Source organism: Coregonus clupeaformis, chromosome 11 (genome assembly GCF_020615455.1).
Source record: "Coregonus clupeaformis isolate EN_2021a chromosome 11, ASM2061545v1, whole genome shotgun sequence".
In the NCBI taxonomy this organism is placed as follows: domain Eukaryota; kingdom Metazoa; phylum Chordata; class Actinopteri; order Salmoniformes; family Salmonidae; genus Coregonus; species Coregonus clupeaformis.
Window position 1 is genome coordinate 3,638,174 of NC_059202.1, and position 24,411 is coordinate 3,662,584.

The 24,411-nt window shown below is 44.1% G+C and overlaps 1 protein-coding gene across 4 annotated transcripts in view; it reads left to right on the forward strand.

Moving 5' to 3' along the window:
- mtss1la (MTSS I-BAR domain containing 2a) overlaps nt 1-23,346 on the forward strand; it is a 42,994-nt gene extending 19,648 nt beyond the window's left edge. The window contains exons 4-15 of one of the 4 annotated variants that reach the window (XM_045223419.1): nt 12,799-12,883; nt 12,996-13,087; nt 13,197-13,271; nt 13,709-13,717; nt 15,644-15,801; nt 18,048-18,155; nt 18,494-18,724; nt 19,972-20,046; nt 20,491-20,646; nt 21,082-21,255; nt 21,615-21,783; nt 21,922-23,346. In XM_045223419.1, the coding sequence (XP_045079354.1) occupies nt 12,799-12,883; nt 12,996-13,087; nt 13,197-13,271; nt 13,709-13,717; nt 15,644-15,801; nt 18,048-18,155; nt 18,494-18,724; nt 19,972-20,046; nt 20,491-20,646; nt 21,082-21,255; nt 21,615-21,783; nt 21,922-22,853 (2,264 nt within the window). In that variant the 3' untranslated portion in view covers nt 22,854-23,346. The remainder of the gene's footprint in view (nt 1-12,798; nt 12,884-12,995; nt 13,088-13,196; nt 13,272-13,708; nt 13,718-15,643; nt 15,802-18,047; nt 18,156-18,493; nt 18,725-19,971; nt 20,047-20,490; nt 20,647-21,081; nt 21,256-21,614; nt 21,784-21,921) is intronic. The other 3 variants (XM_045223420.1, XM_041890637.2, XM_045223421.1) reach the window with 3 other exon arrangements.
- Nucleotides 23,347-24,411: the final 1,065 nt, after the last annotated feature.

Consider the following 24,411-nt stretch of genomic DNA (forward strand, 5'->3'; position numbering starts at 1 on the left):
TTCCTCCTGACAGAGCTGGTGTAACTGAGTCAGGTTTGTAGTTCTTGCTCGCACATGCTTTTTCAGTTCTGCCCACAAATTTTCTATACGATTGAGGTCAGGGCTTTGTGGTGGCCACTCCAATACCTTGACTTTGTTGTCCTTAAGCCAATTTGCCAGAACTTTGGAAGTATGCTTGGGGTCATTGTCCATTTGGAAGACCCATTTGCGACCAAGCTTTAACTTCCTGACTGATGTCTTGAGATGTTGCTTCAATATATCGACATCATTTTCCTTCCTCATGATGCCATCTATTTTGTGAAGTGCACCAGTCCCTCCTGCAGCAAAGCACCCCCACAGCATGATGCTGCCACCCCTGTGCTTCACGGTTGGGATGGTGTTCTTCGTCTTGCAAGCGTCCCCCTTTTTCCTCCAAACATAACGATGGTCATTATGGCCAAATAGTTCTATTTTTGTTTCATCAGACCAGAGGAAATTTCTCCACAAAGTACGATCTTTGTCCCCATGTGCAGTTGCAAACCGTAGTCTGGCTTTTTTATGGCGGTTTTGGAGCAATGGCTTCTTCCTTGCTGAGCGGCCTTTCAGGTTATGTCGATATAGGACTTGTTTTACTGTGGATATAGATACTTTTGTACCTGTTTCCTCCAGCATCTTCACAAGGTCTTTTGCTGTTGTTCTGGGATTGATTAGCACTTTTCGCACCAAAGTACGTTCATCTCTAGGAGACAGAACACGTCTCCTTCCTGAGCGGTATGACGGCTTCGTGGTCCCATGGTGTTTATACTTGCGTACTATTGTTTGTACAGATGAATTTGGTACCTTCAGGCATTTGGAAATTGCTCCCAAGGATGAACCAGACTTGTGGAAGTCTACCATTTTCTTTCTGAGGTCTTTGCTGATTTCTTTTGATTATCCCATGTCAAGCAAAGAGGCACTGAGTTTGAAGGTAGGCCTTGAAATACATCCACAGGTACACCTCCAATTGACTCAAATGATGTCAATTAGCCTATCAGAAGCTTCTAAGGCCATGACATAATTTTCTGGAATTTTCCAAGCTGTTTAAAGGCACAGTCAACTTAGTGTATGTAAACTTCTGACCCACTGGAATTGTGATACAGTGAATTATAAGTGAAATAATCTGTCTGTAAACAATTGTTGGAAAATGACTTGTGTCATGCACAAAGTAGATGTCCTAATCGACTTGCCAACTTGACAAATTTGTGGAGTGGTTGGAAAAACGAGTTTTAATGACTCCTACCTAAGTGTATGTAAACTTCCAAACTTCCAACACACATTTCTATGTGAATTTGGTCAGGTCACCCAAAAAGTTACATATTGCAACTTTAATAACACATAATTTCTCCACTGAACCTGGGTCAAGTCTCAGACAGACAGACAGACAAACAGACAGATGCACACACACACAAAAACGTGGCTTCCACGGCTGCACCTGCAGTGGTCAACCAGTTCCGCTGTCCACTTATCCCCTTACTCATCAGCCCCACCTAAGTCTATCGCCTCTTTCATCCTCTCTTCCACTCCATCCCCCTCTTCTTTTATCTTTCATTCGTCTCCATTGTCTCTGCCAGCTTAAAAGGGGTGAGAGAGGGTAAAGGGAAGATCTTGTGTTAAGATCAGGCTGATCAGCGTCAGCGGTGACTGCATGGCTAAGGTGCCAACGTGAGGTGTATTATGTAATCCTTTGGCGTTTGGGTAACTGTTATCTTTAGGACTAAGAGATTTCCCTAGCTAACCAGCTGGATAAGATTCTAATTTCATGACATTCCTGGAAACATAACAGTGAGGATGTTCTGTTCTTTAGCTACCTCTGATCAGCCTCTATAAACGTATTGATGTTTGACACAGGAAGAACATAGCACAGTCAGCACACTCAAAAACACTCAAGCTGTTTTAACTAGCTTCCAACCTAGTTTTAGCTTCTTTGGCAGATAAAACAGTTTGAAGGTGGTCTTTGGAAACTTAAACAGTTCCAATGGAAGCTAAATCCATTCAGACTCCAACCTAGTAGCCGTGGACCCCCCCCACACACACACACACACACAAACCATGTTGAAGGCATCAGTGAGGGAGGCCCCAGGCTCTTGTCCTGGAGCTCCTGGCGGGGCGGATGGCGGGACCAGGGCGGCCTCTATAAAGCCAGCTTGTTAAAGTAGGGTTCCTCCTCCCCTGAGGATCACTGGGGAATGGGGATAATCAGGACCAGAGGTCTGGAACCACTCACCAGTCAATGGGCATGGTCTGCTCAAAAATACTGTACGGTCGTGGTCAAAGGTTTTGAGAATGACACAAATACTAATTTTCACAAAGTCTGCTGCCTCAGTTTTGATGATGGCAATTTGCATATACTCCAGAATGTCATGAAGAGTGATCAGATGAATTGCAATTAATTGCAAAGTCCCTCTTTGCCATGAAAATGAACTTAATCCCCCAAAAACATTTCCACTGCATTTCAGCCCTGCCACAAAAGGACCAGCTGCCATCATGTCAGTGATTCTCTCGTTAACACAGGTGAGAGTGTTGACGAGGACAAGGCTGGAGATCACTCTGTCGTGCTGATTGAGTTAGAATAACAGACTGGAAGCTTTAAAAGGAGGGTGTTGCTTGAAATCATTGTTCTTCCTCTGTTAACCATGGTTAGCTGCAAGGAAACACGTGCCGTCATCATTGCTTTGCACAAAAAGGGCTTCACAGGCAAGGATATTGCTGCTAGTAAGATTGCACCTAAATCAACCATTTATCGGATCATCAAGAACTTCAAGGAGAGGTTAAATTGTTGTGAAGAAGGCGTCAGGGCACCCAAGAAAGTCCAGCAAGCGCCAGGACCGTCTCCTAAAGTTGATTCAGCTGCGGGATCGGGGCACCACCAGTGCAGAGCTTGCTCAGGAATGGCAGCAGGCAGGTGTGAGTGCATCTGCACGCACAGTTAAGCGAAGACTTTTGGGGGATGGCCTGGTGTCAAGAAGGGCAGCAAAGAAGCCACTTCTCTCCAGGAAAAACATCAGGGACAGACTGATATTCTGCAAAAGGTACAGGGATTGGACTGCTGAGGACTGGGGTGAAGTCATTTTCTCTGATGAATCCCCTTTCCGATTGTTTGGGGCATCCGGAAAACACCTTGTCCGGAGAAGACAAGGTGAGCGCTACCATCAGTCCTGTGTCATGCCAACAGTAAAGCATCCTGAGACCATTCATGTGTGGGGTTGCTTCTCAGCCAAGGGAGTGGGCTCACTCACAGTTTTGCCTAAGAACACAGCCATGAATAAAGAATGGTACCAACACATCCTCCGAGAGCAACTTCTCCCAACCATCCAAGAACAGTTTGGTGACGACCAATGCCTTTTCCAGCATGATGGAGCACCTTGCCATAAGGCAAAAGTGATAACTAAGTGGCTCGGGGAACAAAACATCGACATTTTGGGTCCATGGCCAGGAAACTCCCCAGACCTTAATCCCGTTGAGAACTTGTGGTCGATCCTCAAGAGGTGGGTGGACAAACAAAAACCACCCACAAATTCTGACAATTCCAAGCATTGATTATGCAAGAATGGGCTGCCATCAGTCAGGATGTGGCCCAGAAGTTAATTGACAGCATGCCAGGACGGATTGCAGAGGTCTTGAAAAAGAAGGGTCAACAATGCAAATATTGACTCTTTGCATAAACTTAATGTAATTGTCAATAAAAGCCTTTGACACTTATGGAATGCTTGTAATTATACTTCAGTATACCATAGTAACATCTGACAAAAATATCTCATAACACTGAAGCAGCGAACTTTGTGAAGACCAATACTTGTGTCATTCTCAAAACGTTTGACCACGACTGTACACAACAACTTTAACAGCAGACTTGGTCCAGACCAGTCAAAAGTTTGGACACACCTACTCATTCAAGGGTTTTTCTTTATTTTTATAATTTTTTACGTTGTAGAATAATAGTGAAGACATCAAAACTATGAAATAACACATATAGAATCATGTAGTAACCAAAAAAGTGTTAAACAAATCAAAATATATTTGATATTTGATATTCTTCAAATAGCCACCCTTTGCCTTGATGACAGCTTTGCACACTCTTGGCATTCTCTCAACCAGCATCATGAGATATTCACCTGGAATGCATGTCAATTAACAGGTGTGCCTTCTTAAAAGTTAATTTGGGGAATTTCTTTCCTCCTTAATGCGTTTGAGCCAATCAGTTGTGTTGTGACAAGGTAGGGGGGTATACATAAGATAGCCCTATTTGGTAAAAGACCAAGTCCATATTATGGCAAGAACAGCTCAAATAAGCAAAGAGAAACGACAGTCCATCATTATTTTAAGACATGAATGTCAGTCAATACGGAACATTTCAAGAACTTTGAATGTTTCTTCAAGTGCAGTCGCAAAAACCATAAAGCGCTATGATGAAACTGGCTCTCATGAGGACCGCCACATGAATGGAAGACCTAGAGTTACCTCTGCTGCAGAGGATAAGTTCATTAGAGTTACCAGCCTCAGAAATTGCAGCCCAAATAAATGCTTCACAGATTTCAAGTAACAGACACATCTCAACATCAACTGTTCAGAGGAGACTGCGTGAATCAGGCCTTCATGGTCGCATTGCTGCAAAGAAACCACTACTAAAGGACACCAAAAAGAAGAAGAGACTTTATACCGGTGGAAATGTCCAAATTAGAGATTTTTGTTTCCAACCGCCGTGTCTTTGTGAGACGCGGTGTGGGTGAACGGATGATCTACGCATGTGTAGTTCCCACCGTAAAGCATGGAGGAGGAGGTGTGATGGTGTGGGGGTGCATTGATGGTGACACTGTCTGTGATTTTATTTAGTATTCAAGGCACACTTAACCAGCATGGCTATCACAGCATCTGCAGCGATACGCCATCCCATCTGGTTTGGGCTTAGTGGGACTATCATTTGTTTTTCAACAGGACAATGATCCAACACACCTCCAGGCTGTGTAAGGGCTATTTTACCAAGAAGGAGAGTGATGGAGTGCTGCATCAGATGACCTGGCCTCCACAATCCCCCGACCTCAACCCAATTGAGATGGTTTGGGATGAGACGGACGGCAGAGTGAAGGAAAAGCAGTCAACAAGTGCTCAGCATATGTGGGAACTCCTTCAAGACTGTTGGAAAAGCATTCCAGGTGAAGCTGGTTGAGAGAATGCCAAGAGTGTGCAAAGCTATCATAAAGGCAAAGGGTGGCTATTTGAAGAATCTCAAATCTCAAATATATTTTGATTTGTTTAACACTTCTTTGGTTACTACACGATTCCATATGTGTTATTTCATAGTTTTAATGTCTTCACTATTATTCTACAATGTAGAAAATAGTACAAATAAAGAAAAACCCTTGAATGAGTAGGTGTGTCCAACTTTTGGACTGGTACTGTACATCTATATAGCTACCTGGGAAGTGTCAGTATCTGCCACATACAGTCATCCACCTCTGAGAAATTACTGTGTACCATATGTAGTCATATATATCTACAATAACAATGTGGGACATTTACCTCACCCTGAATGAATATAATAATGCTCCATTGCCCTGCCCATCTGTTATTTATCTTATTTTATAATACACAGCTGGGTGGCATTATTATTATTTCTCACTTGTTGAGGACATGCATCAAGGCAACTCCTGTCAATGTGGATATGCGTGCATCCGTATATTCTAGATGGATCCCTCTGGATTCCGATTCTAGTGAGCGAAAGGAGCGTTGGAGGCTATCCCAGTCAGAAAGGCTATAGTGAATGGAGCGTTTGAGGCTATCCCAGCCAGACAGGCTATAGTGAATGGAGCGTTTGAGACTATCCCAGCATCTGCTCCAGCCAGGCCTGTGGTGTGGGCTAGCCTGTGGGCTGTGGGACTCCAGGCCGTGGCGCGTGTCCGGTCAGGGCCAGAGGCCAGGGCTCCTGGATGCAGGAAGCCTGCTGGACAGAACCCCTCAAGGATGTCGCTGTCAGCTGATCTTTCGGAGGGGAAGTAAGGGGAAACCTGGCAGGTGTGGATGGGAATGGGGGTAGGGTGGAGAGGATATGGGGGTAGTGTGTGTGTGTGTGTGTGGAGGGAGGCTGGCTGACAGTGACATTGGGACGGTCTGTTATAGAGATAAAAGGCCCATTACTCCCCTCCTTCCTCCCTCCATCCTCCTCCTCCATCTCCTCCTCTTCTTCCCTCTTCCTGCCAAGTCACCCTCTTTAGAGCTGATCTGCAGCTGTGGACGCCTCCTGTAGTGGAAAGACGTTGTGGAAAGAGGAACACTGAGACGGAGAGAGAGACAGAGAGCGAGACAGAGAGAGAGAGAGTGTGTGTGTGTGTGTGTTTCCATGCATTTTCTATATGTCTATGTACAGTTGAAGTTGGAAGTTTACATACAATTAGGTTGGAGTCATTAAAACTTGTTTTTCAACCACTCCACAAATGTCTTGTTAACAAACTATAGTTTTGGCAAGTCGGTTAGGACATCTACTTTGTGCATGACACAAGTCATTTTTCCAACAATTGTTTACAGACAGATTATTTCACTTATAATTCACTGTATCACAATTCCAGTGGGTCAGAAGTTTACATACACTAAGTTGACTGTGCCTTTAAACAGCTTGGAAATTTCCAGAAAATTATGTCATGGCTTTAGAAGCTTCTGATAGGCTAATTGACATAATTTGAGTCAATTGGAGGTGTATCTGTGGATGTATTTCAAGGCCTACCTTCAAACTCAGTGCCTCTTTGCTTGACATGGGATAATCAAAAGAAATCAGCAAAGACCTCAGAAAGAAAATGGTAGACTTCCACAAGTCTGGTTCATCCTTGGGAGCAATTTCCAAATGCCTGAAGGTACCACGTTCATCTGTACAAACAATAGTACGCAAGTATAAACACCATGGGACCATGAAGCCATCATACCGCTCAGGAAGGAGACGCATTCTGTCTCCTAGAGATGAACGTGAAGGGTGTGAATGTTCTATGTTGTATTTTCTATGTTGGTGATCTAGTATGTATAGTTCTATGTTGGCCGGTGTGGTTCCCAATCAGAGGCAGCTGTCGCTCGTTGTCTCTGATTGGGGACAATACTTAGGCAGCCTATTGGCACTGTCTAGTTGTGGGATCTTGTTCCTTGTAAGGTATGTTGTGTGTTCTACCTTGGACTTCACGTTTCGGTTGTTGTTTTGTCGTTGTGTTTATAAGTTAATAAACATGTACGTATATCACGCTGCGCCTTGGTCTGACCCGTCATTCAACGAACGTGACAGAAGATCCCACCACACAAGGACCAAGCAGCGTGCCCAGGCGGAGCGAATAGCCATGTCACAGGTGGGCAGTTTGTGGTCATGGGAAGAGATATTTGCGGGGAGAGGACCATGGGCTAAGGTAGATGCCCAGGCAGGAGAGGTGCAACGGCAACACGGAGGAGGCCGGTCGAGGAGGAAGCCCGAGAAGCAGCCCCAAGAAAAAATTGGGGGGCACACGGGGTGGATGGCGGAGCCTAGTGTCAGAGCAGAGCCAACTCCCCGTACTCACGCGAGGAAGCGTATGACTGGGCAGGCTCCGGGTTATGCGGAGCTACGTACTGTGTCGCCAGTGCGCCGGCACAGTCCTGTACGTCCTGTGCTTGCACCACGCACGTGCCGTGCGAAGATGGGCATCCAGCCAGGACGGGGTGTGCCGGCTCAACGCTCCTGGTCTCCAGTACGCCTCCTCGGTCCTGCATATCCTGCGCCAGTTCTACGAACTGTATCGCCAGTGCGCGTGCACAGCCCAGTGCGTCCTGTGCTGATACCTCACACATACTGTGCGGAAGTAGGCATTCAGCCAGGGCGGGTTGTGCCAGCTCTCCGCTCCAGACCTCCAGTCCGCCTCGCCAGCCCGGCCCGGCCTGTTCCTGCTCCTCGCACCAAGCCAGTGGTGCGCGTCGCCAGTCCGGCCCGGCCTGTTCCTGCTCCTCGCACCAAGCCAGTGGTGCGTGTCGCCAGTCCGGCCCGTTCCTGCTCAAGGTATTGGAGTGACCATCACAAAGCCCTTCCTCAATCCTATAGAACATTTGTGGGCAGAACTGAAAAAGTGTGTGCGAACAAGGAGGCCTACAAACCTGACTCAGTTACACCAACTCTGTCAGGAGGAATGGGCCAAAATTCACCCAACTTATTGTGGGAAGCTTGTGGAAGGCTACCCGACACGTTTGACCCAAGTTAAACAATTTAAAGGCAATGCTACCAAATACTAATTGAGTGTATGTAAACTTCTGACCCACTGGAAATGTGATGAAAGAAATAAAAGCTGAAATAAATCATTCTCTCTACTATTATTCTGACATTTCACATTCTTAAAATAAATTGGTGATCCTAACTGACCTAAGACATGGAATCTTTACTACGATTAAATGTCAGGAATTGTGAAAAACTGAGTTTAAATGTATTTGGCAAAGGTGTATGTAAACTTCTGACTTCAACTGTATGTTATACAGGCATATTCACATTGATTTGAAGGCCAAACAGCCTTCAATTAACTGTTCAATTGATCAAGAGTTGTGAAGAGAAGAGACTAAATGGAGAGAAGAGTCTCCAATCCATTGTTTCAGTGAGATTTTTATGCATGCAAAATGAATGACATACAGAGAGAGAGGGCTGTTGTGTTACAAATCACATCACAAACACACTGTGGGTGACAGATGACCTATTTCAGGAGAAGGAAAGACAGATGGGGGGTTAAGGGCCCCACATGGGGAGAATCTTTATTGCATACTCCTGGTGTCCTTTCCAATGTTCCCTCTAAGCTGCGGGTACAGCTCTCTAGGACTGCCGCGCAGAAGAAATATCAGCCCACGCAGAGAAGCACGAGATTGAACTTCACTCAACTTTCTAGAGTTTTCCCCTTTAGTTAACACTATCAACGTTTCCCTTTACTGTGGGAATTGTGATCGAATCAACGCAATATTAGCCACTTTCAATGCAACATACCGAAACAAAACAAACTATGCAAGACTTACTATGCAAGAGATTTTATTGTAGGCAGAACGCATCGGAGTAGGATTCTATTGCATTGACAGGCAAGACTCAGCCCGTACTCTACACAGACCGGTGCGCCATAACCAATCAGAGCTGCAGTAGGCCTATATGTAAATAGACCATTGCCATATATGGATCTGTGCCATTCACTTTGACCTGGACTGTTTTTACAGCATTAGCGGGCGTGAGTAAATGCGCTTGTTTTGAGATCAAAGTGAGAGCTGCATGTATCCACGTGCACATTTGTTCATATCCTTTGCTAGTTAGTGAGTTATTAGCCCAGTTATAGATAATTTGTAGTCAGCAATGGGGGAGTGATTGCTTCCTACAAGAGCACAAAACGTGTGCATTTCTAGACTTTGAAAAGTGAATCAGGTAAAGAGCTTTTTTTTTGTCTTAAAGGGGCAATGTTGTATTTTGAGACAGGCTTGAATAAGCTAAGGCGCCAATAGGCAGAGGGTAGCATAACTTGTCTGATTCTCTGTAATAAAAGTATGGGAATAATTATGCATTTTATTTTGTAAAGTGGTTTCTTGCATCAAACAACACAACAACATTTTCAGTCACCTCCTTGTCTGAAGGACAAGTGGATAAACAGGTTAATGTCAAGCTCTGCATGTTTTTTTCAAAAGTCTGGAATATAGACCTACTTTGAACACCACACATTGGCTGCTACTGTAGGCTGAACGATAGAACAGCTATTTCCATGTGAAAATGTTATGGGATGCATTTCCTCCATTTTTGATGGTAGGCCACTCTGGTAGGCCTACATTATGATCAAATAGCCACAGTAGCCTACTTGACCACTGTTAAAACTAACTTAAAGTTGGTACAGCCTCAGTGTTCACAGTAAACGCGCCGCCGGAAGTTGCACAGAATTTTCACAACGTTCAAGTTTGTGCTCATCAGACCTGAAATTTGCTCAGTGACGCAGAAAATGAGAGGGAACATTGATCCTCTCTTCTCAACTCCTTCTCAAAACCCTTCGGAGGAGGTCAGAGGGGAGGGACCTCTGGCTTTCTCATTCAATGAGTTTTGAGAAGGAGATGAGGAGAGAAAGGACGCGAGACGTATAGCAATTGAGATCTTCCCATGGTCTCTGTTCCCTATATTACTTCCTGCGTTATCATAGTGGGTGGGATTCAGCTGGCTAACCTCTGACCTCTTACCTGTACCCATTTCAGTCACTTGGAAAGGAAATACAGCTATATGACAACATGACAAAACTCTCACCACACATCATCCCATCCACACATGGTTGTCAGTGGATCCATCCATCCCCCAAAGCCATCCAGCATCTGGCTGGAAGCCCCTGATGCCTCTGGTAGATGGAGTTCTGTGAGGTGGAATGCTTTTGATGTAATCCCCAGAGCATTGAAGCCAATAGTGAAGGGAATACTAGCTACTGTATGTGTTGTGAAAGGTGCTTTGTCTTATGATGAGTTTCAGCAGGGAATTAGTTTAGTCTCTGGGTATATAAATGGAACTCTTCATTGCATGCATCCATCTTCAGTAGGGATGTGCATATTTTCCTTTCAAAATGATTCGATACGTATCTAGATATGATACAGGAACGATAGGTTTTAGTTTGAAACAATTTGTTTTGATTAGAGGAACGAATCGATTCGATGCGATACGATTCGATGTACTGGGCCTCTCTGAGCTGGATCTGTCTGAGCTGACTGTGTGTATGTATGTAGGCTCCTAAGCTAAACCATAAGGGAAACTACTTTTGATCTGAAATCACCATCACCCACTAATGAATTTAATATTTTTGCAGATTAAAAGTGTTAGAGCTAGTAATGTATCAATATTTATCTTTAAAAATTTGCAATAGCCAATGAATATGCAGTACAATTTTGGATTTCACCCCCGTCTCATAATCTAATGGTTTAGACTGTTTGGAAGTTTTGACAGGGTTGGAATAAGCTTCTCTTCTTCTCTGCTTTGACCATGCAGTGCGAGTAGCAAAAGCGATTGCTGTCCTTGTTATGAAATTATCTACTTTACCCTGTATATCTACAAATGACCATATATACTGATTGTTTCAAGCAAAACTACCAAAACGATTGCTGATGGTGAACCTGAACAATCGAAATAAAATAGAATGTAATCCCCGATCACCATGTAGCCTACCTATAGCCAGATGAGAGTTGTGTCTCCGGTGGTAGCTTCGGCTACTTTTATTCAACAGCACATTTTATGAAAATAGCCTAGCAAAATACATTGGTTAACATAAAGTTTAATATTGCGCAATCCATTTGACAATCATTTGAATGCTGAAGGTGACGCGCATATGTGCCAGATTAGGAATAGGCCTAGCTCTCGTTGGTCAGCGTGCGAAACTGCGTACAGTGTGCAGTTTGACTAGGCTACTGATACTGTTCGGCATGAAAAATCACTTGTAGATCAATGATTGTCAACACAATTACATGCTTATTTTAGTTTAACACTGAAGGTGAGGACGCAATTGTCACAAAAGATAAGAGGTACTATTTACAGAACGTAGAAAGAAAGTAATTTGACAAAAAATAATTTGGAATATATTTATTTCCTGACCGATCGTGCTACATTTGAATCGAGTTTGGGGTCCCGCAGAACGATGCACTCATATCTTAAACATTTGAACCAGGGACCGATGCATATCGGTGAATTGCTACAACCCTAATCTTCAGTATTCCTCAGTCAGACAATGTTTGATTTGATCCAGTTAGATCAGCAGTTTTCTCTCTCTCTTCTCCCTCTAAAATCTTTTTCACTCTACTGATCCGAGCTTAGCTGGCCTGCACTGTCCTGGCTTCGCATCCACCATAGTTGCTGGAGCCAGCACAGTTCGGGTTGGCACAATAGTGTGAAAAGGGCTTAACTGTGTGCAGGCCCAGGCTTGGTAGATTGAGCCTTCTTCATGGACAGAGGTTCAAGCCGGTCTTTCCTCGCTCCCCTGTAAGAATGGTGTTTAGGAAACACAGAGAGAACAGGAAAGGCAGAGCAGGCCAGGGAAGAATAGAGGGATATCCCCTTACAGGGTACCCACCTTTTTCCTTCAGGATAGAGGGGGTATGTAAATCACACCACCTGTCTACACACACAGACTAACACACACGCATGTGCCCGCACATACACGCAAACACAAGCATCTGGGGTAGTCCTCGTCAGGCTGGTGTTGTTTTGGTGTGTGTTTGTGTATTTGTGTGTGTGTGTGTGTATGCCGGTGTGCGCTCATGCACATGTGTATGTGTGTGTGTGTGTGTGTGTGTGTGTGTGTGTGTGTGGTGAGTGTGAGACCCTCCTGACCATCCCCCGATTAGGCTTCTGTGGCCTAGTGGATTAGAGCAGGATCAATCCTGGCCGATATTACTGGAGTTCCCTAAGAATGAGCCCTGGATGCAGCCTGTAGCCGGTGGAGCATGTAGCTTGGGGCCAGCCTGGGCTTTAAGGCTCAACACCCCATTTTAATTACGCTTGACCAGAGAGGAAAAGTAGTACAGCAAATCAGACAAGCTGTGATTTCCTGGGCTGTGGGGTGGGGTGGGTAAATCACTGAATGCAATTACATTTCATTGGTGTAGTTGGTGTCCAGACCAGGGTAGTAGATGCAATATTATGTTGAGGTTGAATGGGCTGTTGTGTTGGATTGATTACTTTTGACATTTTCCTTTAAGATTTTGGTTGGAGAAAATAACTGCTAGCTGAGCTGACTGGTGTCCCTTGTTGTGATATGCAATGCTGCCCCCCAGTGGTTCTGTAAACCCATCTCTCCCTCTCTCCAGGTGCCACCAGGGACATAGGTTCAGCTCTGACCAGGATGTGCATGAGACACCGCAGCATCGAGACTAAACTACGCCACTTCACCAAGTAAGTGGTCCACCTTCAACCCTGCCTGATTCCTCTCCCTTCATCTCTGTGCATTGCTAATGGTGCTACAAGTCCTGTGCTTACTCTCCCTATTCTTTCCTCTCCTCCCCAGTGCTCTTATGGAAGGCCTAGTCACTCCCCTCCAGGACAGGATAGAGGAATGGAAAAAGACAGCTAACCTGCTGGACAAAGACCACGCCAAAGGTGAGGGTTGATGTTAAAAGGGCTATATATATTGAATTTGATTGATTGATCAAGTCAATCAACAAATGACACTTAATTCCAGAGTGACGTCTCCTTCTCTCCTCATCAGAATACAAGCGGTCTCGCCAGGAGATCAAGAGGAAGTCCTCAGACACCATGAAGCTCCAGAAGAAGGCCAGGAAAGGTAACATCTAACCGCACCCTGTGACATGATCTGATTGGCTACTGCTAAAAACAATTGGTTACTGATTGGCTACTGTTAAAAACTCTGTCCAAAACAGGCTGTAGACTAGATAGAGGATGTTTGTAGTACTGCTGTAGGCTAGTTACCATCACCTAACTGGGAGATACCACCACCTAGTGCCCTGAATGAGAAATGCATTGTCATGGGTTTCAAATGAGGGGTAAATCAGAATTTAAGGCTATCATTCAAAAGGTTTGGTGAGTTTGGAGGTAAAGGAAATATGAGGTTTATGTGTATCTATCTCCATTCCTATAACTATGACAGTGCTAACTCTAATATTAGGCTTTCTGTCTATGCTCCCCCCCCCCCCTCTTTCCACCAATGCTACCTATCTGTCTACTCCTCTGCCTCCTCACTGGCCTATTCCCCTGCTGTAGAGCTTCTAGGTATGTGTGCTATGCTCTCCCCACATGCTAATATGCATTGCATGAGGCATTTCATGATAATTTTATAGTTATTATCCGGTGTGTGTGTGTGTTTCTGTGTGTGTCCTGCATCATCACGTCATTGTGTCTGACCATCTCACCTGGAGTGTTGTGTCTGTCTGATACTGGTGTCTCCTATCTCTTTTAACATATCCCTCCTCTGTGTTGGGGAGTAGTGAACTATATGTAGTTAAACTAGTAATTTAACTACATTTTGCATTTTGCAGTAACTGTGCTTTCAACTACATTCAAATCAAGGTAGTGTTTTCAGTAGTTAATTACTTTTTTGCCATGTAGCGGTGTAGGTAACTACTGGAACTACACACTACGTAGAAATCTGGGAGAAGTAGCCCAGAATTTCCTTTATTTTTTGACATCAGATCTGCCAAATTCTCACTTGAAGTTGAGTTTTTGTTTTTAATAGGCTAAATCTGACTCCAGTCCAGAGTGATCTGTTCTTGCAATTTGTAGTCTATGATGTTTCAGATTTACATATGATTAATCACTAAGTAGTTTGGATGTAGTGAACTACTTTTTCAAAGTAACTTTAGTTAAGTAAACTATATGTTTCTTAAGGGTAGCTTTAGTGTAGCTTAACTTCTTCCAGTGTGAATTAATTAGTAGCTTGGTAAACTATATTTTAGCTTCCCCAACACTGCCTCCTCTTCATACACCTCTTGGTCATCATGTCACCATGTTTCATAATGTGGGTGCAAAATGGTTTGGTTACTGTCTCTTGAGTTGAATGGTACTAGTCACTGGTAATTTTCCACGGTCACTTGTAATTTTCCACAGTTGTTCAGTAACCTCTTTACATACCACACAGAGGAGTGAATTATTACTAGCTCATTATCTATAGGGCACTAAAAGCCAGGCGAAAATCTAGTTTCCTCTGGTTAGGCTTTAAAGATCCTATCACTCCTCTATCTTAGACATATAGGCTATGAGAACTGGTTAGAACCTGTTCTCATTTGTAATATTTTTCTAAGGAAGTGGAGCCAATTACCCCCTATCTATTTTCTTAGCTTGCCTCCCCCTAGAAGGGGGTATAGCTCTTTGTGTAGCTGAAGTATATAGCGACTGTGTCATTTGTAAATTAACTAGATTCTCTCCGGGTTCATCCTGAGAGAGGGATTTTCCTTGCAATTGCTCAAATAAACCGATTACTGATAAAAGGATTCTGCCTGATTCCTTGAATTAGTTTTCCTCAACAATAAGGCAGTCTTATACTTGGCAGCTGAATATGTCATCAGTGTTGTATTTACCTGTGCTAGTTAACCATGTCCATTTCAGGAACTCCATCCATATTATGTTTTTTTTTTTGGTCACATACCACAGATAGATACAGTGTTGTTTTACAGGGTCAGCCATAGTAGTGCGGCACCCATGGAGCAAATGAGGGTTAAGTGCCTTGCTCAAGGACACCGACAGATTTTTCACCTTGTCCGCTCGGGTATTTGAACCAGCAACCTTTTGCTTACTGGCCCAACACACTAACCCAGTAGCCTACCTGCAGAGTTGTTGTTCCTAATCTCATTTAAGATATGTGCTGTAGTTTCGTCCCATTCTCATTGACGCGTATCATTTCAGTGCAGTGTCGTTTGTCAATGGTGGTCTGTCCTACGGCACACCTGCAGGCCCAAACCTAGCAGAGGGTTCTAATCACCACTCTTTGTTCTCCTCCTCCTCTCTCATTTCATCCTCATCCTCTAACCATCTTACCCAATGCCCCTCATCCCCATGTACCCTGTTCCTCCTTCTCTCACTATTGACCCCTCCCTCCGCTATCCCCTGCCCCTCACCCCTTCTCTCACCTTCCTCTTTTATCTTCCCTCCTCTATGTACTCTTCTCTCTTTCCCCCCTCCCCCTCCTCTCCTCCTCCCCAGGCCGGGGGAACCTGCGTCCCCAGCTGGACAGTGCCATGCAGGACGTCAGTGACCTCTACCTGCTGATGGGGGAGACCGAGAAGCAGGCGGTGCGCCGGGCCCTCCTAGAGGAGAGGGGGCGCTACTGCTTCTTCATCAACCTGTTGAAGCCTGTGGTGGTGAGCACAGATCTAGGTTCAGCCTATCCAAATCCAAATCCTTTGCTATTATAGGGAAAAACTTCACTTACTTTAGATCAGTCTGTGATTGTGAGAGAGGAGGGATGATGATAGACTTGGCTGGGGTGGGCGCTGGGTCACAGATCCAGGATAAGACTACCCTCCCTAAATCTTAACCTTAACCAGTATGTAGGAAAAACCTGCCTGACTGTAGATCAGCGTATGGTGGTGACAGAGGAGGATTGCTGAGATACCAGGGTGGGGTGGGCTCCTGGGAGAAGTTGCCTTGGCTTTAGGCTAGAGTCCTGCACGGCAGGGTTGAGGTCAATTCCACAAATTAAATTATATTCTCTCTCCCTGTTAATTTCATTTAATTCAATTCAAATTCCAGGGCAGTCTTTGAATTCAGAGATAATTCAATTCCTCTGAATTCCAATGTTAGGTAAATTCCAAGAATTCAATTCCCAATTCAATAATATCCCCAACAATTCCAAATATTCCTATTCTAATTCAGTGCCCTCAGGCTTTCATGCTGATCATGTCACTGTTCAGACAGCCTAGCTGTACTGGAAATATAGGAATACAGGTTGAAATGAATAAAATAAAATCCTACAGTACATTTCTTATACTATGTGCATTCATTCCATTAACTGGGAAATGGAAAAAATATTGAATTCCAATTCAATACCAAAGATTAAATGTTTTACAATTCCAATTCAATTCCAATTCAAAAAGTCAAATCAGTCTAATTCCAATTCAATTCCAATTCCATAACTTGAAGATTTAAAAAAATTTGAATTACATTTTTCTCGGCAAGATGAGCCACCCGCATAGAATTGTTCAGAGAGCCAATTCGTGACCCGCCAAATAACATCAATTTATTTCATTGTTTTTATGAGTAGTAGGCTATTAGGCTATGCCCAATCCCTGCATTAATTAATTTGTCTGCATGTCTACATTTGGATAAACGGAAACCATGCCATGAATTAATAAGAATAATAGGCCTATCTTCTTATTGTCACAATGCGATGCGGCACATTGACAACTCAAATCGCTTCGAAAAAGAGCCCTCTAACTAACATTCTTTTGACCTAATAAAGCCTATACCGATATAACAAAACAATACTTTTACATTCAATATTGTTTAGATAATCAAATAGTTCAATTGAGACTTAAATAAACAATTCCCAGAATCGAATAGGCTACAGGCTGCAAAAATACATTTATTTAGCAGGCTATTGGCTTCTCAAACTTTTACCAGCCACACAGGTTTAAACTTTACACGGCCTGTGTATGGTCTAAATGAACGAAAGCCTGAATTTACAGAATGTAATAATTAACTGATCATTTATGAATTATCATCAACAAATACCTGCTGCTTGCACTTTTGCAGGCTGAGTATCCATCTACCGGGTTGTTGTCCTCCTTGTCCACAATGACTCCAAAATCCTTCCAAACTGTTTCTACAGTGGGGTAAACCACCATCATAACCTTTCTTTCTATTTCTCCTGTTACGTTAGCCATTTTTGCGTGAGCTAGGAGTCAGGGAAAATAAACTTGGCAACTTATTGTCGCGTGGCAGAAGGGAACATAAGATCTGCACGTGGACAAATTAGGAATGTTTCAGCACCACACAAATAATGGACAGTTCCCTGCTCCACTCTCTCACTGCGTGGCTGGTAGCCTAGGCCATGTCTGCCTCACTGCTCACATAATGGGATTCGCAACACATTTCAACACAACAAGCTCCTGGGTTTGTACAGAAAATATTATCTTGATTTAATTAAAACGTTTCTGACCCGCAATATAATTGTTCTGAAACGCCAGCCGACCACTGGTTGAAAGAATGTTTTCATTCCACCCACCAGCTGATTTTTTTGCAGGTCAACCACAGGGAACTGTGGGTATCTGACCCAATGTAGGACTCTACTTTAGGCACAGATCTAGAACCCGCTTACCCAGCTCAAATCTTAACCATTTTATGAAAAACATTTACTGACCATACTTAGATCAAAGTCTAGGGGCAACTGCATCCTTCTGTCCACAGTGGAGTTGTTTGGTGGTCTTAACTTTCATGTTAAAGTTGTTTGTTTGTCACAGTTATTTCACTTAGTCTTTCAGTTATTTCAGTTAGTCTTTCAGTTATTTTAGTTAGTATTTCAGTTATTTCAGTTAGTCTTAAATAATGCACATGCTGTGTCTTTGTGTGTTGCTGAGCGAAAGGTCTTGTTGTTGCTCCTCTTCAGAATGGAGAGATAGCCATGCTGGGAGAGATCACTCACCTGCAGGCCATTGTTGATGACCTCACTGTGCTCACTGAAGACCCTCACAAACTGCCCCCGGCTAGTGAGCAGGTAATCTCCAACATGCACACAAAAGCACACAACTTTCCTTATTCAATAAATCAGTCTTGCAAGCACACATGCTCAACCAGTAACACATACACACAAACACACACACACACACACACACACACATAATCCTAGCAAATTGTCAAACAGTGAATGCACTGAGTGTAAGGCTATGTCTACCTCACTGTTCACATAATGGAATTCGCAACAAATTTCAACACAACAAGCTCCTGGGTTTGTGCAAAAAATATTATCTTGATTTAATTCAAACGTTTCCGACCCGCGAGCCGCGAGCCGACCACAGGTATTGCTTGTGCAAATTCTCTCCTCTCTCTCTCCAGGTGATCGGGGACCTGAAGGGTTCAGACTACAGTTGGTCCTACCAGACCCCTCCCTCCTCCCCCAGCAGTGCTGCCTCTAGGAAGAGCAGTATGTGCAGTATCCTCCAGATGCCAACTGTTGGTGCCCATCGTCTCAGTAGCGTCTCCTCCCATGATTCAGGGTTCATCTCTCAGGATGCCAACACCCACTCCAAGCCCCCCTCACCCATGCCCTCTGACATCACCAGCCAGGTAGACACACCTCTGAGTCAGTCAGACTCTAGCCTCCACTCCAGGTTCTCCGTCACGCTCTTGATTATTGAGACTTGGGAGTATGGTAATGTGCAGACCTGTGTTCAACTACATGTGTGATTATTTGTTATTTAAATATGTATGTTCTGTGTATTTCAGTATTAAAATAATATGGCCCAAATCTAATACTTCTATTTGAAGTATTTAAAAGTATTTTCAAATAATTTCCTAGAAACATCCTACTATTTGAAAGTATTTTCAAATACTTATTTCAAATACTATTTTCAAATGCGTGGGTTAAATGCATGGGAGGGAGTATATTTTAATCAGTGTATTTGACTATTTTCAAATACTTTCCAAGTGGATTTCCAAATACATTCCAACATTCAACTACTTGTCTTTTCAAGTAAAAAATGTGTAAATACTTACTTCCAAATGTCTTTGAAAGTAATTGAAATACCCTAAATAGTATTTGAACCCAGGTCTGGTAACGTGAGTCTTGTCAGACCCATGAGGAGGAGAATCCTGTTTTTGGCTGGTATTTGTTATTGCTTATACCATCAAGCCTGTAAGATGATGCTAGAGTTTTCCTCCTTGATATACTATGAATTATTGTGGCCGACGGATGTTAGAATTACTCCGAAAATAGAATGGGCATCAGGGAGGGAAACTGATGCAATGTTCCATAGCAAAATAGCAATATTGTGTGATGGTTTGTTATAGAAGTGTAAATAGTTCCTGAAGTTATATTCTTTCCCCATGTCTTATTTTCCTTCCCTCTCACTCTCTTCCTCTTTTCTCAATCTCACTAACTTCTTGTCCCTCTCTTTATCTATTTCACCCTCTCTCCGTCTCTCCCACTTCTCTTCTCTCTCTCCATCTTTCTCACTCCTCCTCTCTCTCCATCTTTCTCACTCCTCTTCTCTCTCTCCGTCTCTCCCACTTCTCTTCTCTCTCCGTCTCTCCCATTTCTCTTCTCTCTCCGTCTCTCCCACTTCTCTTCTCTCTCTGTCTCTCCCACTTCTCTTCTCTCTCCGTCTCTCCCACTTCTCTTCTCTCTCTCTCCATCTTTCTCACTCCTCTTCTCTCTCCGTCTCTCCCACTCCTCTTCTCTCTCTCCATCTTTCTCACTCCTCTTCTCTCTCCATCTTTCTCACTCCTCTTCTCTCTCTCCATCTTTCTCACTCCTCTTCTCTCTTCATCTCCTTACTCCTTTTCTCTCACTCCATCTTTTATTCCATCTACAGAAGTCCACCAGCTCAGCCTCCTCTGAGGCATCAGAAACCTGCCAATCTGTCAGTGAATGCAACTCTCCCACTGCGGTTAGTACATGCACGCACACACACACACACACGCACACATGCACACACACACACACACACTTGTATAACTAACCTTGTCCCATTCAAAATTATATTTTCCCTAACCCCTAAACCTAACACGTACCCTTACCCTAACCTTAACCCTTAACCCGAAAACCTAGCCTTAACCCTAACCCTAAACCTAACCCTAGCTCCTAGCTCCTAACCCTAAAACTAATTCTAACCTTAACCCTAAAACCTCTAGAAATAGAATTTGAGTTAGTTTACTATTCTTGTGGGGACTTCTAGTCCCCACAAGTATAGTTAAACACGTACACACACACACACACACACACACACACACACACACAAACTGTGACATATCTATGGCTTAAGAGGCCCAGAGGGATCTTGCTATAGTATGTAATGAACATGCTGACTCAGATATGTCTGTCCATTCCGCAGTTTGGCTCTGGCTCATCCTTTGGTACCTTCCGCCCCGCTCTCTCACACACTGGCTCCATCAGGCCTCTCTCTGTCATACTTCCTGGGTCCCCCACATTTAACCGCTATCCTGGATCAAAAAACCCCTCACCCATCTCAAAGGGTCCTAGCTGGAAGGTTTGTTTTAATTTGCTGCTTTTCCTTTTTAATCTTTTATTTGCCTAACTGCTTTTTCATTGGCTTTAACAACTCATTTGCATAACTCATGATGCATAATAACTTCATGATCTCTCTATCCATTCTGTTGTCAAACTCAGCTTTCAAATCTCTTATGCCAAAGATTTGCTAAGCTGAGCGGACTTTGCTAAACTCATTGTTATAGAATGTTCATGCTTAGGGCTCAGCATTTTAGCCTGGTCTCAGATCTATTGTGTAGACAGCACAAACAGATCTGGGACCATGCTATTAGAATTTAACCTCTTCATGGACCCCCATACTGTTTCCATTGTACCACAATGGAAAAAACTTCTGAACTGCTGAATGATAGACATGTCCAATCCAAGGGTACATTGTTTAGTTAATTTCCTCATTGCCTCAATAATACTGCCACAGGATTGGTCTAAAACAAGTACCTACGAGCCCTCATTGGCTACCACTCTGCAGCAAAGGAGAGAGTCATTGGACAGGATGAGGGAGCAGGAGGTTCCTTCCAGTCCTAAAGGGTTCTCTGGGATGCACCCAGACACTCATAGGTCCATGCTGGCCCAAGCTACCATAGCAGCCAAGGTAATGATGAGCACACATTGGAGACAGTAACAGTACTCAACAATCAGCATGAGTTGTTGAGATGTGGATTTTAATGTTTGCCACTACTATTGTATGGTAATGTGAGTCTCCTCTCTCTTCTCTCTCTCTCTCTCTCTCTCTCTCTCTCTCTCTCTCTCTCTCTCTCTCTCTCTCTCTCTCTCTCTCTCTCTCTCTCTCTCTCTCTCTCTCTCTCTCTCTCTCTCTCTCTCTCTCTCTCTCTCTCTCTCTCTTTCTCATTCTCTCTCTCTCTGTTTTCTCTCTCTCTCTGTTTTCTCTCTCTCTCTCTCTGTGTGTGACCATGTGCGCCTTTGTGTGTGTGTGTGTGTGTGTGTGTGCAGCACGGCGGTGAGGCCATGTCCCCAGCAGCCAGTACACTAGCCATGGTGCTGACCCGAGGTCTCAGTATAGAGCAGCAGAAGAATAGCAGGGAATCTCTGCAGTACTCCAGTGGCTACAGCACCCAGACCAACACACCATCCTGCTCAGAGGACACCATCCCCTCACAGGGTAACATACTCTGATGAACACCACATGTATCCCTTCAAACAGTAGTACCTGAAATTGTATAGAAAATCCAATAGGATCCTGCTGTCTCATGCATAAAGCCTGATCAGTTTGAATTAATTCTCTCTCTCCTGTCCTCAGGGTCTGACTATGAGTGCTACTCTCTGAACGGGGACGCTGACACCGGCAGAGAGGCTGACTTCGACAAGTCCTCCACCATCCCCCGCCACAGCAACATTGCCCAGAACTACCGCCGCATGATCCAGACCAAGAGGCCGGCTAGCACCGCCGGGTTGCTCGCCGGAGTGAGCCCTCCTGGGGGTACGCATGGAGGGATTTATGGGGGTGATGGAGGGCGTGACGGGGGGCGTGATGGAGGGCGTGACGGGAGGCACGGAGCCATCACCTCTGGAACAGCCACCATCCGCCGGACTCCCTCCTCCAAAACAGGGGTGAGACGCACCCCGTCCACCTCAGGCCCCATCCCCATCCGCCCCCCCATCGTTCCAGTCAAGACCCCCACGGTGCCAGACTCTCCTGTCTACTCCCCCAGTTACTCCCCCAGCTACTCTCCCAGCCTTACCCAGCGCATGGGCAGCGAAGAGTACCTGTATGGGGACGAGACTCCACCCAGTGCCCTGGAGTACATGAAGGCCTCCCCCAAGCGGCTGAGCCTACCTGACACCACTGCCTGGAGCTCCGGAGGGGGGCTAGACCGAAGCGTCTATGCCCAGCAGCCCCCTGGCATGACTGGCCTCGGCCTAGAGGAGGATCCCCAGCTGGCAGCCAACCGCCACAGCCTGGTGGAGAAGATAGGTGAGCTTGCGGCTAGCGCCCACGCCCTGGGCGAGGGTCAGTTCCCCTTCCCCTCTCTGGACCCTCTGCCAGTGGACCCAATCGGAACCAACTCTTTACCCCAACACCCACAACACCCACCCCCCGAGCCCCAGGAGGGCATGGACATGCTGGTGTCCATACGGAGGGGTGTGAGGCTCCGCAAGGCGGTCTCCAACGACAGATCAGCCCCCAGGATACTGCAGGATACTGCAGCAGCATCCAGGATACTGCGGTAGTATCTACTGGGACTGACCCCAGAACTGTGGTGCCACTGCAAGCTCTAGAAGAGAAATGAATGAACACTCATCCTGTACAGGAAAAGACTGTATGAAATGAAAGGGAAAATGAGTGTCAATGTGTAAAGATTCAATGAATGGCCATGGGTGGCCAATGGACAAATGTCATGTAATGAATTGCGTACAAATATATTTTTATGTCATATTCCTGTTTTCCATGTTGCTTAGTGGCTTGGCTGTTGTTGTCTATTCCCTCTGTCTCCTGATGCATCAGCCCAGACACCTTTCCTTTAGACTCAGTGATCAGGGCCTGTATTCACAAAGTGTCTCAGAGTAGGTGTGCTGATTAATTTATAATGAATACAATTATATGGACAATGGTGCTGAGCGATTAGTCCTTTTTGAGGTCTGTTCGGTTTCAGTTTTATAATATATATTTTTAATAACATTAAATACACTATGCATTATGTGGGTTGAATGCTGTAACAACACAGAATAAAACAATTAATAAAAGTCCCATGATGGTAGTGTCTGCCCATTACTGCTTATCACTTATTAACCATAGTTTATTCATATTACTTTACTTTAATAAAATATTTCAGTTGTTGTGTATTTAAACATTTTATTTGATGACTTTATTATTTCATTCCAAGTCATCATCTCTCTCGATTGCGCATTCTTCTGTCTCTTTTACGTAGTAGGCTTAAAAGAAACAGACCGGACAAGTAGGCGTGCAATGGATTATGGTCACCACGTTTTCTGCGCTTAACTATGTAGAATATTGGCCTGTTGGAAACTACTACAACTCCCTATTACATCACACAGTTCGGGCTTGATCTGATTGTTCTCTAGAGAAACTGCACAATGTGTGCATTTAGCTCAAAGAAAAAAATGGAACGAAATGGAATTCAAATAATTGAACCAACGTCTGTCAAACTGAAATTTCAGTTAATCGCTCAGCACTAATGGACAAGGACAATTTTATCCTAGATCAGCACTCCTACTCTTAGATACTTTATGAATATGGGCCCAGGAGGTCATTACAAAATGGCGGTTGAATGCTCTGTGTCTTATTGTGTGTGTACTAACACAGCTCTGTGAGCCTGTCTGTATGTTATTTTGTGTATTATTCTACTGATGTATGAATTGCCGTTTGTATCATAAGCTGAACACCAAGTATGTTACATATCGGATAAATGTAAAAGTCATGTAAAATAGGAGTGATATGGCAGTGTTTTTATTGCTGTACTGTACTATCAATTTATTCTGCAATTAAACCAACCTTTTTCTGTAGAGTGATGTTGACCTTTATTTTGGGTCTGTGAGATGTTATATGATGCACACAAATAGATTGAGATTTTACAGTTTTTATGACTTAGCCTATAGGCTAATTGAAAATCCAAGTGTAGTTTCCTTATGGAATTGTTATTAGGCTATGTAGTAGTTTTAGATGAAGGAGCACATGGTTTTCAGGACAGGTGGTGTAAGAGCCATTTCAGCCTGGTCTCATAGACTAGGCATAACATACTAAATGTTTATCTGGGACACTCAAATTAGT